Genomic DNA, 17,962 nt, shown 5'->3' with positions numbered 1-17,962 from the left:
GGACGGTCAGATCACAAACTTTCTCATTTACAATGCAGTTGCAGAATCTTGATTCATACTTGATCAGCGCTGCATAGTTTGACAGTTTGAGCACAGTTCATGAGCTGTGACTGACAGCTATGTTTGAGACTCCTCGGCTCTGATTGGTTGTTTTCGCTCAGCTGTACATTCTTGCAAATGCCATTAGAGGCAGAGACAGTCTGGATACAGTGACAGTCTCATAAAATATGACAAAAAACTATTTTTATAAAAGTTACCAGCTGCAGCTTTAATACCTACTTTGGAGAGAGATTTCTCAAAAGTGTTTGAATATGTACTTTGTCATTTCCCACCACTATTTCTATCAGATGTGACAACATTTTCTTTGAATGACATTTTCATATAAAATGCTTCTGGTTGTGTTTACTTACCTTCGACCCCATCGGCCCCACAGGACCAACTGCGCCAGGTGATCCTCTGGTTCCCCTGTCCCCTCTGTCTCCCTGCCAAAATAACACCAAACTGTTGCTCTTACTCATCCAAACAAGTTGAGCTCTCACATGATCACTTCAGAGATGACGTGTAAAATGTCTGTTACCTTTGCTCCAGGTATGCCCTTACCAGGAGCACCGTCAGGTCCCCTGGGCCCCGGTAATCCAAGGTCACCCTGTCATTATATTGAAGCAGTCAAAGAAGCAGCAGACTGGTAAGAAATATTTATATATTATATATATATGAAAATGAGCAAACAGGTTTATGATGTTACCTTTTGTCCCTGAGCTCCATCCTCTCCCGGCTCACCTGGTATACCTGGTAACCCCTCCGAGCCTGGGTCACCCTGAGAGAGGAAAGTAATGTGCGACTTAAAGTTTGAGATTTTTATTAGGCAGATGATCTTACGCTAATCACCTTAAAAATCCCAGTTCAACATTTTGGGAAATACTCTTATCCGCTCACTTGCTGAGAGACGAAAAGATAAATACTAAAGTACTAACTGTGTGCTCTGACATCAGTTGAGTATATGTCAATGAACTCAGCCTACATGGATCTTGCCTGAGTTCTCCAACTTGAAACTTTGACTTGAAAGAGCATTGAATTGCATTTTTGTGGTCAAAGGTCTTTCTTTTTAGTACAGTGGATTGCAGCATAAATCATTGATTAGGTTAGCTTAACATAAAGACTGGAAGTGGAGGGGAAAAGCTAGCCAGGCTCTCTGCAAAGGTAATAAAATGCTTGCACATACCAGCACCTCTAAAAACCACTCGCACATTTTACTGTGTCTGTTTGATCCATAGAAAACCAAATGACCGGTGTTTATGCTAAGCTAAGATAGCTGGCCCCTTCTGTAGCTTCATATTTGACATACAGACATGAGGGTGGTATCATTCTTCTCGTTTCTATTTCCTGTAGAGTGAGAAGTGTCATAGTGGTGAGAGGACTTACTTTGGGTCCGGGCTCTCCAACACCTCTCTCACCTGTCAGGCCAGGCTCACCTGGGAGGCCCTGATTCCCCTGAGAACAACATTCACACAGTCAAAGGGATATTTAGTAAAATCTGGGACACAGAAAATGCCATAAAAGAATTGAATGTGAAATTAATGTGTCTCAGATTACAGACCATCCACCAATATCATCCACCTCCCAGACATTTGACTGACAAGTCAGCTGTGTTTCACAGGCGGATTTGTGTGATTAAATATGCAAAACAATTTAGATGCAATCAGATGGAGAATCAGCTCACTGTCAGTCACAATTAGTATCTAATTTTCTGTTCCTGAGACAAACATCCTGTTAGTTAAAGGACATTGTTGCCCTCCTGTCTCACCTTTGGTCCTGTTATTCCAATACCTTGAGCTCCTCTGGGGCCTGTAGGTCCAACTGGGCCTTGATCACCCTGCGAAACAGAAGATTAAGTTAAAAACGAATCAAACAGTGATGAGACCTCTCTAAAGCTGACAAGACAAATGTAGTGAGGTAGTGGTGAAGGAGTATTAAGAAACACAGAATAAAACACTCAAGTAATGTACAAGTACTGAAGTGCAGTAGTTGAGTAAATGTACTTGGTTACATTCAACCATAGCTGGCAAAAACTGAAACAAAAGAAATATAATTTTCTTGCAGTGCGGCAGTGCAGTTGTTAGCATTGTTGCCTCAAAGCAAGAGGGTTCCTGGTTCGAATCCGGGGTGGGGGAGCCCTTCTGTACTCCGGCTTCCTCCCACAGTCCAAAGACATGCAGGTTAATTGGTGACTCTAAAGTGAGTGTGAATGGTTGTCTGTCTCTATGTGTCAGCCCTGTGATAGTCTGGTGACCTGTCCAGGGTGTACCCCGCCTCTCGCCCAATGTCACCTGGGATAGGCTCCACCCCCCTGCGACCCCTAACAGGATAAGCGGTTACAGAAACTGAACGAACAGTTTTCTCGCCCTCAGTTTGAGCGTAGGATATCCATCATTAACAACAGGCAGCACCTTGAAGTCTGACATACATTAATGCAGCTTTTACCTTCTCTCCTTGAAGTCCCACACCAGGAGCACCAAGTGGACCTGGTAACCCAGGCGGCCCGTTACTTCCCTGGGGAACAAGATATACAGTAATCAAAGGGCCAGCTCTGCATCAGATGAGATGTGGGTGAGTACTTGAAGCAAAGTAAATGTTGCAGTATCAGCAGATGGTTTCCCCAGGTTGAGTAAACATCTAAAAATATGTATAAATTTTGAGTCTAGTTTACCTTATCACCTTTGATCCCAACACCAGCAAGTCCACGATTGCCCCTTGGACCCTCGTATCCTCGATCGCCCTAAAACAAAAGGTCGAAAATGTGACATACCGTAGACATCGTCGTGCATAAGCTTCACACATGTACACACATGTGGAGGCCAATAATGTAAATTCCTGAGTAAATACACAATGTTTTGAAGCAACCAGTGGAACATTTTCTGTTTCTGATTTCAGTGAGGCAGTCTGTTCTGTTCTCCACCTGCAGAGAACATCATGATCTGCACAAAGGTTACACACTGGTGTCGACTCTATAAGGAAGCAGCTTCATTATCTCCACTGTCAACACCCAGACAGCTTCTCTGTCTATTCCAATCCTTCTGTTTTACGTAAATATTTATTTAATATTCATTTTAACAGGGACACAGAGTACATAACATGGACCTATGCCACATACCGCAGCATTTACAGCCTGGGCTCGTTGGCAGCTCGTCTTGGCTTTTATGTAGATACATAAAGCTTAATAGGAACACACACACTACAACACACTTACAAGAGAACAATAAAAATTCAAGTAACATTGTAATAAAAGTCTCATAAAAACATAATGAAAAAAGTAATTTGAAGGCAATTGCAGGACACAAAAATGGTGTTATAAAAATAAGCACTGAATATAACCTTTTACAGCTGCTTATTACACAGCTTTGTTAATTATTTTTTTCTGATTGGTCCATTACAGCATTCTACGCTCAGATATTGTTGCTATGTACCCAGTTCTGATCATGGACATTTAACCGAAGCATTAAAGTCATTTTTAAATCAATAAAATCATTTGCAGGTCGTCAAATACCAGTGCTTTGGGTTGGTAGCAGTGGCGTAAGGTAGTTACAGTGGGCTCCAGTGCATGTTATTATGACAGGCGCTATTGTGAACACATCGTCTCGTCACATGATCAGAAACTTGACGCTGGATAACATCAACACACATATTACACAACAATCATCATTGCATATTTGTGTAACAGAAAATTACCTAAGAAAAAGTCGTTGTTTTTTTGTGAGTTTATATCATCATGGTGTCGTGTGTGTAATGTATATTATTTCCCTAAATATCTTTTAAAAAGGGAAAAAATAATAATAATTGAGAACCTTTCCTTCAGCCGACACATGGTTTAAAACTTGACCCACCTTCGGCCCTGGTAGCCCCTCTCCAGGTGGTCCGGGGTTCCCTAGTGCTCCAGCAGGTCCTGGGGGACCCTGAAACAAACAAACAACTTTTAATAATAATAATAATAATAATAATATTCTACATATATTAAGGCTTCAGCACATGCCAACATAAGACATACATGTGGGTCGATATGAGATAGAATAAAGGTGCACTGTTGAGAAACGCTGCGTGTGTTGTGCTCCAGGTGGCAGCAGTGCTTTGAAAACTGTTCAGATCTTAAATTCTTAGGAATCCTGGAGCCAGGACGTGAGTATAAAGCACAAGACCATGCTCATGTTTGACAGCTTGGCCGGTGTGTAATGTGTAATAACAGTAATAACAAAGGAAACCAGATGGAAAAACTATCCTGCATATGTGATTTAACTTTCTCTGGATGTCTCACCGCTCTTTAGGAAAAAGTTTCTATTCATATCTTTAATCTTCCCCTCATGCAAGGATCTCCATTTCAGCAAGCTGTGTGTGGCTTTCAGTGACGTATTGGACTAACAACAATAACTCAAGTACTGTATGTAAAACAGCTTTGAGGTACTTAAGTATTACCATGTCATGCCATACTCTTTACTTATACACCTCCTACATTTCAAAGGGAAATACTGAACCATTACATTTGTCTTAAAATTATAGTTACAAGTTACATTGAATTATGATTTTGCAAACAATTAATATCATCAACTCGTGTGTGTGTAACAGTGTCACAGGGCAGCAGGTTGAGCAAAGCACCAAAGACGTCCCTCACCCCAGCGACACTTTCCATCTCCTCCTGGGGGACCCCAAGGTGTTCCCAGGCCAGATGAGATATGTAATCCCTCCAGTGTGTTCTGGGTCTGCCCCGGGGCCTCCTACCAGTGGGATGTGCTGTTAGTGGAACACCTCTAACAGGAGGCGCCCAGGAGGATCCTGATCAGGTGGCTGAACCACCTCAGCTGACCCCTTTCGACTTGAAGGAGCAGCGACTCTACTCCGAGCTCCTTCCAGATGTCCGAGCTCCTTACCCTATCTCTAAGGCTGAGCCCAGACACCTCACAGAGGAAATTCATTTCTGCCGCTTGTACCTGCAATCACATTCTTACAGTCACTACCCAGAGCTCACGACCATAGGTGAGGGTTGGGACGTAGATGGACCAGTAAATTAAAAGCTTTGCCTTCCGGCTCAGCTCCCTCTTCACCATGATGGAGCGGCGCAGCGCCTGCATCACTGCGGAGGCCGCACCAAACCGCCGATCCATCTCACGCTTCATTCTACCCTCACTCGCAAACAAGACCCCTTAAACAAGATGATAATTAAGTCCCAATGTCTTCAAAGGAGTACTTCCTGATTAACAGTGTCCTAGCTTGTTACCGTTGCTAAAATTGGTCAAATTTGTCGCCATATCAAACTACAAACATTATTGATTATTATTTGAACAAGTTTCAACCATAAAATGTGATCAGGTTTTGGACCTTGTCCACTTTTGTGTCGGGATCGGCTGCAGACTGACTTGGCAGAGATGGTTGCCATCTTGTTTTTAAATGGATTAGTGTATTGTGCTCTTACTGCCACTAGATGGCACAAAAAAGTGTCCATGAACGAGGACAACAGGTCTGAGTTAAGTAGAATGAATTATAAGGTCAAGTAAACCCAAAATGTCAATGTCCACAGATGAGGACACAGGGTCTCAAGAGGATATAACACTTTTAAAAGGGCTGCTCTGCCCATCAAGTAAGTTTTGGTACTTTGAATACATTTTGCTGATAATACTTTGTTATTATACTATAACTTTGATTTAAAGACTTGTAACATGGTGTTTTTATCGAATGCTACTTTTTCTTTCAGAAAAAGATATGAGTACTTCCACCGTTTGTAGCTTTACATTTATTGTTTTAGTAGTTTTAATTATTAGAGTGGACTTTGAAGGAATCAACTACATGCAAGATCTCGCTGCAGTTACACCAGTACATGTTTCATATACTCACCGGTAGACCTGGTTCTCCGATCCCAACAGGGCCTGGGGGACCTGATCTTCCCTGAATGCCTTTTTCACCCTGTAAACATCAAACAGCATCACTCAACAACTTTCAGCTCTTACAGCAATTTACAGTAATTCATTAAACAGAACGGTACTATTTATTCTATCTGTTGCAGTTAGTGGGAGCTTGTAAGTTTCTCTCTATCAGTGAAAAGAATGTTTGAATGTTTCATATGGAGAGAATGACCACCCAACCTTTCTTTTTCAGGCAAAACAATGATTTGAGGAAGATTTTATCACTACAGCAGATTTTTTTCCAGTAATGTTGATATAAGAGTTACCTTGGCTCCTGGGAATCCAATACCGATGTCCCCCGGTGGTCCAGAAGTACCGCTGGGCCCTCTGTCCCCCTGTGGCAATTAAACAAGTTCACATGTTTGCATGTCATGTGATGGCAGCTTAACACTGTAAATAGATATGAAATAACTTTTTTTTTTAAAGTAACCTAATGCATCTCATCATCCTCACTTTTTGTGTATTTGAAATAATATGTTGTTATTTGAAATGAAACAAAATAAGTCTTCATTCCTGCAGGTAGCCACATGATGGGTGCGTTCTGAATGGCATACTTTTTCTTTTTACTTTTAGTAAGCTGCCTTTAAATAGTATGTTCTGTTTCTTGCAGTATGCACACAAACTTTCGCATAACATTACGCCCTGAACTTTGACCCTCTTGCTTTTATATCTGTTACCTTGGAGATAAAATAAACGCCACTCACCGAGTTCACCAGATGTAGTAGAACATCCTGGTATTTTTTGCATACTGAATTTGGCATACTGTGTATTAGGACATACTAAATCTTTTTCTGGCGTACTATACAGTGCGGTAATGTGGGTACTGGAATGCACAGATAGACTGAATCATAGTGATGTCACATTAACAACAACAATCACTTGCGGGTAGACGTCTAGTAATTTGCTAGCGTATTTGATAAACTAAATCTACTGTCAAAACATATTTTAGACACCTTAAAAACTCAATAGCAGTTTAAGTGTTCCCTTTATTTGGAATATTTTCACCTCTTTACCTGACACACTTAACAGTCAAGGCCACAGTAGACCAGCAACTCCTGCGTTATGTGAAGTAAAATTACTTTTTTGTCAGAGGAGTCTGGTGGCTTTGATATAACGGCCTCATTTCCCTATTGGTAAGGGCTGTCTGACGGCAAGGTAAAGTGGTGATAATATTCTAAATATAGCATACACTTAAACTGAAACTGATTTTTTGGGAAGATGAGCCTTTTATCAGGAGGCATGGTTTGCTCAGAGCCGTTTCATGTCATGTACATTACGTGTTAGGGAAGTCAGTGCAGCCATTTATATTTACATTTGCATCCTGAGATATTTTACATGCAACATCATCTGCAACAAGAACCTCAACCTCACTTTTCTTCTGTTGTTAATGGGATTTTAACTGCAGTACATTTTCCATGGAGCTTTTAAAATGCTTACTAAATAAACCTGAATAAAATGAATGGCGTTTGTGGCATTTACAGTAAAATCTTAGTGATATCTGGTGGAAAATACTGTTATACTCGTCTCTTCATTAGTTCCAACAGTCTTGATCCAACCTCCTATGGCATTTAGAAAGTAAAGACCAGTCCTTTGTCCCGTCTGTAAAACTTGCTGTTGATAAATGTCTGGACTTTTCCTGGATGTGCGATAAATCACATTGCATTTCATCTGTATAAAGACATCTTTGTTAAGAAGCTGCGGAACAGCTCTATGGTGATGGAGGCATCAGCATCTTATTAGCCATGGGCACACATTTTAAAGGTCGTTTTTATCTGATGATACAAATGTTGTGTGGGAAAGTGTCTGGGGAACGCTGAACTGGTCCACTATTCTGAGGACAAATGACCCCAAATTTCTAAATGATCTTAAATAACTACATTCTTTGGTTGACTAAATAATTATGCTGTTACGGACAGAATGCTCTGTAGCTTTGGGGTGTTTATAGACTGTTTGGATTTATTGTATTTCCTAAAAAAGCTCTTTAAACCTTAAAAGAATAGTTCAACATTTTGGGAGATATTCTTACGTGGATGGATAAACCACCAATAAATGTGGGTAGGTTTGAATTTGTGGGTTTTATAGATGTTGCCAGGTGTTTTTAAGAAGCAGCCTACTCTCAACAAGAAAGTGAATAATTTTTTTTCTCCAGAATTTTCCTTTAGTATCTATCAGGTTGGTGGCACGATGATGCAGTGGTTAGCACTGTCACTGTAGCAAGGGTTCCTGGTTCAAACCCCAGAGTTTGCATGTTCTCCCTGTGTCAGCGTGGGTTTCCTCCAGGTGCTCCAGCTTCCTCCCACAGTCCAAAGACATGCAGATTGGGGACTAGGTTAATTGATAACTCTAAATTGTCCGTAGGTGTGAATGTGAGTGTGAATGGTTGTCTGTCTCTATGTGTCAGCCCTGCGATAGTCTGGCGACCTGTCCAGGGTGACATTTTCTAAAATGTGAACACAGCAGAGAGCAGAGCAGAGCTGCAGAGCTGCTGCCCGACTCCCCATTAAGAGAGACGCTGTGCATATTTACACACGAGAAGCAAATCCTAGTACAAGTTGTGTTATATATGTGTGAAACCATTTCATTTCAAGGTGCCCATGACTTTAATCCAGCCAGTCGACTCTGTGCAGAAAAGACAGAAAACAGAGAATTTAAATGCATCTTGAGTTTTTGGAGAAACTTACTTTAGGTCCTGCTGGGCCCTCAGGTCCCATGTCACCTGGTAGTCCTATTGCACCCTGCAAAACAAATTTAAAATCTTATATAATCCCTCAATCCAACATATATTTGCTTTAAAATATGCAGGTTTTTTTTATCCTAACAACTGGGGTGATTTTCTTCATTTTGCAACAAAAATTTTGAATCCAGTGGCACAAAATGATCATGTATGAATTAAAAATGAAGCCCTTGTGTTGTATGACCGATCTGCAGGTCAGCCCATCCAACCAACCACCAATGAAATCACTAAAATCAACATTCACTGCTTTCATGTCCTTCGACTCTCAGGCCAAGCTCACAAAATAACAAGGTTATACTGACACTGTGCCAGTAGCACAGAGGAGGAAGAGTGGTGCTGGGCGGCCAGGTCCCTGCACTAATCCCACCACACAAAGTCTGTTCCTGCAAAAGAATAATATCCTGCAAGCCTGGATTCACTGCTTTGGATAGCCACATTAGTATCAGGATTACCCATAAGCCAATATTCACATTCCATTAGTGCAGAGATGAATAAGAGACAAATTCCACTTCCATTTTTCATATTGGAGAGTGAACGGACAGTCTGATGTCTGTGTATCAATATGAACAGCAGGCAGGCAGTAAACTGTTCAGGAACGCAAATTATAACAATGAAAAGTATTCAGAATTGAAAAACTGGCGTGGACTAGAATGACAAATAAAAATATTTGATGAATCTGATGATAAAAATGATGAGAAATGAAAAATTAAGTAAGAGTCTACAGCCATGCTCGCAGCTCTCTGAGGCTGTATTTAGACACAATGGTGTTTCAAGCTAAATGCTAACATCATCATGCTATCATGCTCACTGTAACAGCGCTAACATACTGATGACTAACGTTGTTCAGCAGGTGTAATGTTCACCATCTTTCACTCTCTGAGTTTATAGCATGCTGGTGTAAGAGGAGATTTATTTTCATGAGGATGTACCCTTTACGTTAAATTTGGAACTATTTAATATCGCACACCCAGTGAAGACAATTGGAGGCTAACATTGCTGTCTTTATGAGGCTGTAAAGATAATGGTATCTTCTAACACTAGACAACATAACACATCCACTGGTATAAACTATATCATGCTAGCCTCTTAAGAAGGGGGCTAAATAATGCTCAAAACTGAGACTCAGGGTGCTTTTAGACCTAGAGTTGTCTTGCTTTGGTCTGAATCAGGAACTAATTTTGTTGCATAGTTGCCTAGAGTTGGTTCATGTTCTCACGGCAGCATTTACAAGTGGACCAGATCAAATGCCTTGCGTGAGAAAGCTGCTCTTGATTGGTCAGAATTTCCATGTGGGAAAAATCCAGGAAGTAAAGCAAACGCTGAAGAAGAGTACACTTGCAAGATAAATGTGACACTTTCTAATGTCACAATGGAGGGACAACTACGCAGGTTGATTTTAGCGCTGCTCATCGTGGACTATATTGCTGTCATTGTTCATTTTAGTCAAACCATACAGTTTGAAAACGAGGCACGGCTCCAACTAGAAAACAATGTTTTGATGCATTGGATGTGCTGAATGTGCATATTAAGGCAGTACAGGAGGAGGTGGACATTAATAATCCTCCAGGACTGTAACATGCTCATGTTTAACCCAAACAATGTGTCATGTGACTGCAGTTGGTTCGGATCCAGGTCGGAACACGTTCTCACCACAGAACCGCACCAGAGTTCGTTTGTAACCGGACTGAGACCTAGATTATTTTTTCGTAGCCTGGAAATCCAGACCCAAATCTAGAAAGATTTAGGGTCTGGCCATGGGTAATGAAAATGGCCCAACTCGAGGGGCGGCACCAAGCATGCATTTGTAAATATCACTGCATGCAATTGGATAACGCTACGACCAATCAGAACAATACACGGGGTGACGTATACGCGTAGCTACCAGCAGAGCTAACTGGTAGATTAGACTCTTGCCGTATCCGGTCGGCAAAACAGCAAAAACGTCCTTCTTGCAAAGGAAAGACTCGAGCGCCGTCTTCTGTTCCTCTTTTAGAGAAAAAGCCAAGTCTAACTCGTTCATTGTAGCGGCCAAAGCCATTTCAAACAACTGGTGTTCATCCATAGCCATCTTGCAATGTTTACTGACTGATTCCGGACTTCATCGTCGCAGCGCTGTCGTCATCTGTTTAGCTCGCCTCCGGCCCGCTTATATCAGATACACCGATGTGACTGGTGCAGCTCGGTTTCATGGGCATAGGTAATGAGCATCATTACTGATTGCCAGAGTGACTCGTTGAGCAAATTCAAATTGTGCTCTCGCGAGAACTCTGGATTTCCAGGGTAATTTTTTCAGGCTTTTTGCTTTTAATTGACAGGAGAGAGTGAAATGGGGGAGTGAGAGAGAGTGGGGGATTACATGCAGCAAATGGTTGCGAGCTGGGGTCGAACCCGCGACCGCTGCAGCGAGGCATCGCCTCTGTATATGGGGCATCGGCACTATCCACTACGCTACTGACGCCCCGTTTTGGTGCACACCTGAGTCTGATTGCTGTGTTCACACCTGCCCAAACGAACCGCACTGAGGGGGCAAACGAACTTGAGTTTGATTGAACCGAACCAAACAGGGCAGGTGTGAAAGCACCCTGAGTCACAGGGCTGATACACAAAATATTTTTCACCTTTGTTAACACTTTTAGATAGGGCATTTGGCCATGGTGGAGGTCTGCAAGAGCCATTCTACTCAATAGTGAGTTTACCTGTTCTCCTTTCAGTCCTCGCTGGCCTGGAGGTCCCTCAGGTCCCTGCAAAATGACACTTCTGTCATTACGAGGACAAAGTCTGTGGTATTAATTGAAATAGTGGTTTTATAATGTTCATACAGTGTCACCCTTTTCCCCTGGAGCGCCACAGTCTCCTCTCTCCCCCTAGAAGACCAAACACAAGTTTAGACTGTTCCCTTTTATTCTTAGGACATCATTATACTTGATGAGAATTAAACAACTGTCACTGAAGATAAATGTCACCCACCTTGCTGCCCTTATAGCCTGGGCGACCCTGTAAAAGGTGAAACAGTTTTAAAATCTGCATTTCATCTGAGGCATGTTACTTAGTATTTAAGAGATTATTTTTTACCTCTGGACCATCACTTCCAGGTCGACCGTTCAACCCAGGCTCCCCCTTGTAAAACAAAAAAAAAAAGACAAACTTGAAGTGAGCTGCATGAAATCAGACATTAAAATATTTTGCGTCTTTGTGTGATGACTTACCCTCGCTCCTTTAAGACCTGGTGGCCCTCTGAAGCCTTGGTCCCCTTTTCGACCCTGGGATTAGTAAAGTAAAGTCTTGGTTAGATGCCAAAAGCCAAGATGATGCTATGTATGTTTGTGATGAAGAAAAACAAAAGGAGAAACTGATTTTTGTAAAGGTTATAGTTTTTGTTCATAACTCACTGGACTTCCTTGTGGGCCCCTCTCTCCTCTTTCACACAAACACACTTGAGCCTGTGGACACTAACAGAGAGAAATATACAAAGTCAGTGCTATCATTTAAACTTATTGATTAGAGAAGTAAAATGCTGGATTGTATTTACAGACTTACCCCTTCAAATGCGACTGCACCCTGGATGCGAAACATGAGACAAAAAATGTCAGTGGCAGTTCATTAACTCACAGAAAAGATCAGTCTATTAGTTTTGGGGAAACCTTGGTGTATTCATGTTTGATGCTGTCTGTCCTCAACACTATTCTGTATCTGTCTCCTAGGCTAAAATTGTGAATGAATAATATCACACATTTCTGGAAAGCAGAACAAGCCGCTCTCTCAGACAGGTCCTGACCTACTGCAAATGCATTTGACATTTCTGTGTGTGTGGAAAATGCAAAGCAGACGGGAAAGCCCCGTCATGCAGACACAACTGTGTCACTGAGATGTGAACCCACTGTGAGGACAGCAAGTGCAGATAAAGAGAAGTGTATAAACCCCTCTGCATGCTGCTGTCATTCTGATCGGCTGCAGGGTGTGTGCAGTGCATCATTAGTGCTACGCAACCACGTGGAAGGCAAAGAAGAAAGCATGGTTCAATCCAAGCAAACACATTTTTGCACCTTTGGCCAAACAGTTTGAAGAGAATACGTGGAATCAGTTGGTGTAACAGCGGGGTTTGGTTGTGGTTAAAGGCTTCAGACTCTTGGGCATCAATGGTGAGTGGTTGGGAATCACTGAAGTCTACCACAGTGGTGTTGGCTGGTGATTTCTTGAGTTATGTGTCTAGATAAGTTCAAGGTTACTGTTAAACCTCATGAAAGGCCTGTGTTTCTTGTTTTGTGGTGAAAACTACAAATAATAAAGGCATTGTTGGTGACTGGTACCCGAATGCTTTGCCATCCTTTCCTCTGTAGTGTGGTCCGGACTGCTTGAAGTTAAATATCAGTTAATGACAAGCCAAGCTAAAATTAATGTTAATAAGCTAGCGTGTTCCCAGATATGGTTCAGAGCTGGTACGCTGACACTGAGAGATGTTACACTGCTCACAACAAGGTCTGTAGATTATCTTGAGTAACTGGGTCATGATTTCTGGAAAGAGATATTGCCAATGAGTTTTTCAAATGCATTTTTTTGGCGCTTTGAGCACCACAAGCTGAGGGCCGTCTGTTCAATTATAATGGAGAGAAGGCAGACATCAGCCTGGCCTCAATCCCAGGGCGTCAAAATACGCCACTTGGTCATTACAGTGACACCGGGAGCACCCTTTAGTGTCAGTTTGAGATGCTTCAGGCTTTCAACCAACTCCAATGTAAACCCATCTGGGTCATTATTGGACAGTCAGAGCAAGAGTCCGTTTTTTTTTTCGTCCCAAATTGTCGCACGTCCAAAAAATAAATACGACTTCACATTGTGTCAATCACATTTGCACACCGAGTCCAAAACTTTTGTCTGTCATTAAAATCTTGTCACAAAATCATTTCATATCTCAGATAGCTACTTTCAACAGGTCAGATAATGATATTCAGGTGGATGATGAGGAGGAGGAGGAGGAGGATGTGGACCACACACAGAAGATGGAGGACAGCTCCACCCCTTCATGCAGCTGCTGTGCCAAATGGTGACAGCCAGATATGTAACTCCAGTAGAGAGAGGCAAAAGTAAATGTGTCTTTTCATTTTGTCACCTATTGTGAATTTTCACAATGAAGAGAGAAATAAAATGCATCGGAATCAATGTGCAAGGTTTCTGTGTGTAACAATTTTTTTCAGCTGATGGATTAAAAAAACGCATCCAAAATAAACAGACTCAGTGTGCCAGATATAACAGATATAGGCTAGTTTAAAAGTGGGGCAGTCCACTTAGAGTGGGTGGGAGTTCGGAATGGAGGTGGATTGGTCCAACAAACACAGGACTTTGACCCAGGAGATCAGTGTTTCTGTCCCGTCTGAAACTAGAAGTCAACATTGAGTTATTTTGTCACATCAGTCGGTAGCCATTTGAGTCGTTACTTATCTACCACAATCTTTTCCTAACCCTAACCAGGTAGTTTTGTTGACTCAACTCAACCACGGGCCCCTTGTTAGTAACAGAAATCGACTCACATGACGTACCACTGACTCCTTCTGTGTCCAGATATAATGCAAAAGGTTGACCCCGGCATCATTAAGATAACACTGAGGGGTTTTTTTGCCCATGGGTCAAAATATGACGAGTAGAGATGAGATCAGGTTGCTACGGCAAATCTCCAACACTCTTTGTTGGAGTGTTGCTTTTGGGTTTTTGTCAAGACATCCTGTCCCTGTTGTTTCTCATGACAGCACAGGTGCCATCTTAACTAAGGTCATCATACTTGCTGCCACACTCACCATCTCTTTGAGCATCTTCTCCTCCAGCTGAGGATCAAGAAGACTTTGGACAAACTGCTGAGCAGGTGTGCTGGCGATGGCCCGGAGCTTGGCGTTATTCTGACTCTGCTGCCCAATGTCTGATAAACCGACAGCGAAGAACTTTATGCCGTGACCTTTGGCCTCGGCTGCAGCTGAAATCACATCAGGGTTACGGGGATGGTCGACCCCATCAGTCATCAGCACTGCAACCCTGACGCTGTCCGCCGGCGTCTCCTGCACCAACAGCTGCGAGGCATTGGTGATGGCGTAAGTGGTGTAGGTGCCGTGGCCAATGTAGTTCATGGTGCTGACTTGACTGTGAAATAAATCCAGGTCTTTCCAAGTTGAGAATCGGTGCTCCACAGAGACGGAGCTGCTGTACTGAAGTGCGGCCATTCGCATCTTCAGGGTCCAGCCAGCGACCTGCAGCATTGAGAGGCGGGTGCTGAAGCTCAGCACGAAGGCTTTCTGCTTCTCAAACAGGAATATTTTTGCACTCTCCGAGCTGTCCAGGATGAACGCCACCTCCAGTGAACACGTCATACCTGAGGGAGAAGGACACCAACAAAACCTCCAGTGAATGTTAAGATTCACAATGTTATAGAGGAAAATAAGAGATCTGGAGAGGGTTGCAACTGCTTAGCTCTTATCAGGGGCTTAAATATAGACAGTGCAGGCGGTGCGGTTGTACTGGGGCCTGTGAGGTGGGGGGCCCACAGAGTCGGCCCTCTACCAATGTGCTGGGTGGATAATGGTCCCTTGTGAGTGACTGCCACCTTATAAATATGCCTATGTTCTCATTAAATTAAAACCAGTGCCATTTGCTATATATGCCCTTGAAAAAAGGCAAACACATCGCCATCATGTTTATTTTGCAAACCCCAAATTGTCGTACGTCCAAAAATAAATACAACCTCACCTTGTGTCAGTCACGTTTGCACACTGAGTCTGGAACTTTCGTCCATCACTGAAATTTTTGGAACAGGTTCGATTTTCTGTCAGAGCCTTTAGAGATGTTTGACCAAGAATCAGTGAAAAAAATGTGGCGGCGGGACACAGACAGAGGAATGGGGCGGAATCATTTCATAACTCAGATAGCTACTTTCAACAGGTCAGATAGTAATATTCAGGGGGGTGATGATGAAGAGGAGGAGGATGTGGGCCGCTCCGCCCCTTCATGCACCTATGGTGCCAAATGAAAGACAGGGAGGGAGTGGTGACAGCCAGATAGGTAACTCCAGTTGAGAGAGGCAAAGGAGGAAAATTTTTAAAAGCGTAACATTTTTTTTTCTTCAGATGATAGATTAAAAAACTCATCCAGGGAGGTGGGAGTGGAGGTGGATTGGTCCAACAAACACAGGACTTTCACCCATGAGATTGGTGTTTCTGTCCCGTCTGAAACTAGACGTCAACGTTGAGTTATTTTGTCACAATAGTCGTTAGTCATGTGAGTCGATACTTATCTATCACAATCTTTTACTAACCCTAACCAGGTAGTTTTGTTGACTCAGTGCCAGGTGGTGGCCTGGGTCAGTGTCCTGCCCAAGCAGCTGGAGATCGAACCACCAAATCTGTGATCGGTGGACAGCCTGCTCTATCTCCTGAACCACAGCCGCTCTGCAAAGGTCCCACTGAGCTCTGGATTTGTTGGTTTGTGGATTCAACTAATAGAAAGCTCAAAAGGACTTCAGATTTGGATTTGAACTGGGATTTTAAACCCATGGCCAGTTCTTGTATGTGATGTTAAAGTCTAAGTTATCTGTATTTTTCCTTACATATGCCACCCAACCATTCTATAAGCGCTGAACATTGTGATTGGAGCTGTCCTGTGGGTGTAACCTGTCTGTTACACCCACAGGACTCTCAGTGACAGACCTTCACCACCAACATGTGGATACCTCCAATATAAAATTACCATTTTCTCCATCGTCACGCAGCCTGTAGTTGTTCCGGCGCCCTGTCTTCCTTCTCTGGCCTGTGGCCTCGTGTACAAGAGCCAACAGCAGAAGGCAGAGCCCCACTCCTCTCCGCAGGTTTCCCCTCAGCAACACTTCCATCCTTGCAGTGAAAACAGTTGACAAGACAAAGTAATGAAGTGTGTAAACTTACAGTGAATGCAACACAAAATATTCAGCCAGCGTTATAAAATTCACCTGTTTATTTATTACAATCATGCATCCTATTAGCCACACCCAAACAGAGAGCTGTGAAGTTTCTCACAGTTATGATAACAGCTTGATGTGTTCAAATTCCTAATACTGATAAAGTGTACATACATAGATACATACATACATAGATAAAATATACACATATGTAAAGCCAGAATCATTTGTGCAAATATTCACTGATCTAAACAAATATTCAAATGTTGCAACTTTTAAATAATCTGCAATAAAACTGAGTAAACGTACATTACATAAGCATCTCTACATACAACCCATGACTTATATGAATCCAATGACTTGTCCAAACTGTACACACATTAAAGCTGTCACTCAAACTGTAACACAACACAACAAGTAAACAAATAAAGATTGAATTGGGCATCAAATAAGAATAATTCTTAATGTTTTACCTAGAATTTCATTTAGTTGCAGTCAGTGCTTGTAGTCCAATCAGCTGTGGCTCTTTGGGTGGCATTTCGCCTCGGAATCAAGTCCTGCAAACCGGGCTGAGACAGACTGAGGACCATCAGATGAGCTGGTGTGCTGTGTGTGTAGCCGGGGGCTCTGGGGCCGCTCCAACATTTCAGCGCTCAGAGCCTGAACCACTGACCGAAAGGACTTTATGTTTGCCCGACTTTGTGGCTGTTCACTGACAAAACAAGTCCCTGCAGGAATGTTAAGGGACTATTAGAATAATAGAGAGACTACAATTCAATTTCTCACTTTAAAACGGTGCCAACATAGCTATTTGTTAAAGTAAAGTATCCAGCAGCAGCACAAACACACCACTGTATAAGAAAATTAAAGGAAAATTGTGATGTTTTTCATCAAGGCAGGTCTTAATCTCATGGACAGACAACCTGTGTCACTTTTCACTTTAACTGGGGGGGTTAAGACAGTTTTTGTTTTGTGTTTTGGGCTGTTGCGCATGGAGATTGTTTGGATGCTGTGCGTAAAAGCCCCTAATGAGATTATTTTACTTTCCACTGTCGCCCACTGATGTGAAAACCAGATGTAGCATGATTCCTAAGTACAGAACAGACACCCTATTAAGTTTATGTGTGGTATAAGTGGTAGTAGTTGTGGCCTAAGTCACTTGAAAGTGCAAGTACAGATTCGTGTGCGCTGATTACTGTCCAGGAAAATGTTTAGGCTGCTAATGATCCGCTAAGTCTTTATCGTTTATGCAAAATATTCCAAAAATCTGTGGTCATTTCAATGGGATCTGAATTCAGTCCGTTGCTTTCCTCTCCATGTATCCCCCCATACTTTGGTTACGGCACCCTCTGCTGGTAAACTGCGCGCGTA

At 42.4% G+C, this 17,962-nt stretch overlaps 1 protein-coding gene and 1 long non-coding RNA gene across 3 annotated transcripts in view; one reads left to right on the top strand and one right to left on the bottom strand.

Annotated features, from left to right (window-relative positions):
• col28a1b (collagen, type XXVIII, alpha 1b) overlaps positions 1–17,565 on the bottom strand; it is a 28,658-nt gene extending 11,093 nt beyond the window's left edge. For both annotated transcript variants that reach the window (XM_049583470.1, XM_049583471.1), the window contains exons 1-21: positions 17,065–17,565; positions 16,405–16,547; positions 14,469–15,034; positions 12,217–12,237; positions 12,069–12,128; positions 11,886–11,939; positions 11,752–11,796; positions 11,647–11,673; positions 11,499–11,543; positions 11,376–11,420; positions 8,627–8,680; positions 6,212–6,280; positions 5,878–5,946; positions 3,882–3,950; positions 2,708–2,776; positions 2,482–2,550; positions 1,805–1,873; positions 1,423–1,491; positions 746–817; positions 578–646; positions 411–482 (exon numbers count right to left, since the gene is read on the bottom strand). In XM_049583470.1, coding sequence (XP_049439427.1) covers positions 411–482; positions 578–646; positions 746–817; positions 1,423–1,491; positions 1,805–1,873; positions 2,482–2,550; positions 2,708–2,776; positions 3,882–3,950; positions 5,878–5,946; positions 6,212–6,280; positions 8,627–8,680; positions 11,376–11,420; positions 11,499–11,543; positions 11,647–11,673; positions 11,752–11,796; positions 11,886–11,939; positions 12,069–12,128; positions 12,217–12,237; positions 14,469–15,034; positions 16,405–16,546 — 1,755 coding nt within the window. In that variant the 5' untranslated portion in view covers position 16,547; positions 17,065–17,565. The remainder of the gene's footprint in view (positions 1–410; positions 483–577; positions 647–745; positions 818–1,422; positions 1,492–1,804; positions 1,874–2,481; positions 2,551–2,707; positions 2,777–3,881; positions 3,951–5,877; positions 5,947–6,211; positions 6,281–8,626; positions 8,681–11,375; positions 11,421–11,498; positions 11,544–11,646; positions 11,674–11,751; positions 11,797–11,885; positions 11,940–12,068; positions 12,129–12,216; positions 12,238–14,468; positions 15,035–16,404; positions 16,548–17,064) is intronic.
• LOC125893052 (uncharacterized) lies at positions 633–6,175 on the top strand. The gene is made up of 4 exons (XR_007449832.1): positions 633–685; positions 2,497–2,607; positions 5,564–5,623; positions 6,139–6,175. It is a non-coding gene; the product is annotated as an uncharacterized LOC125893052 (long non-coding RNA).
• Positions 17,566–17,962: the final 397 nt, after the last annotated feature.

This window comes from Epinephelus fuscoguttatus, linkage group LG8 (genome assembly GCF_011397635.1).
Source record: "Epinephelus fuscoguttatus linkage group LG8, E.fuscoguttatus.final_Chr_v1".
In the NCBI taxonomy this organism is placed as follows: Eukaryota; Metazoa; Chordata; class Actinopteri; order Perciformes; family Serranidae; genus Epinephelus; species Epinephelus fuscoguttatus.
Note: the sequence above shows the minus strand (reverse complement) of the source record. Positions and strands in the feature narration are given on the sequence as shown.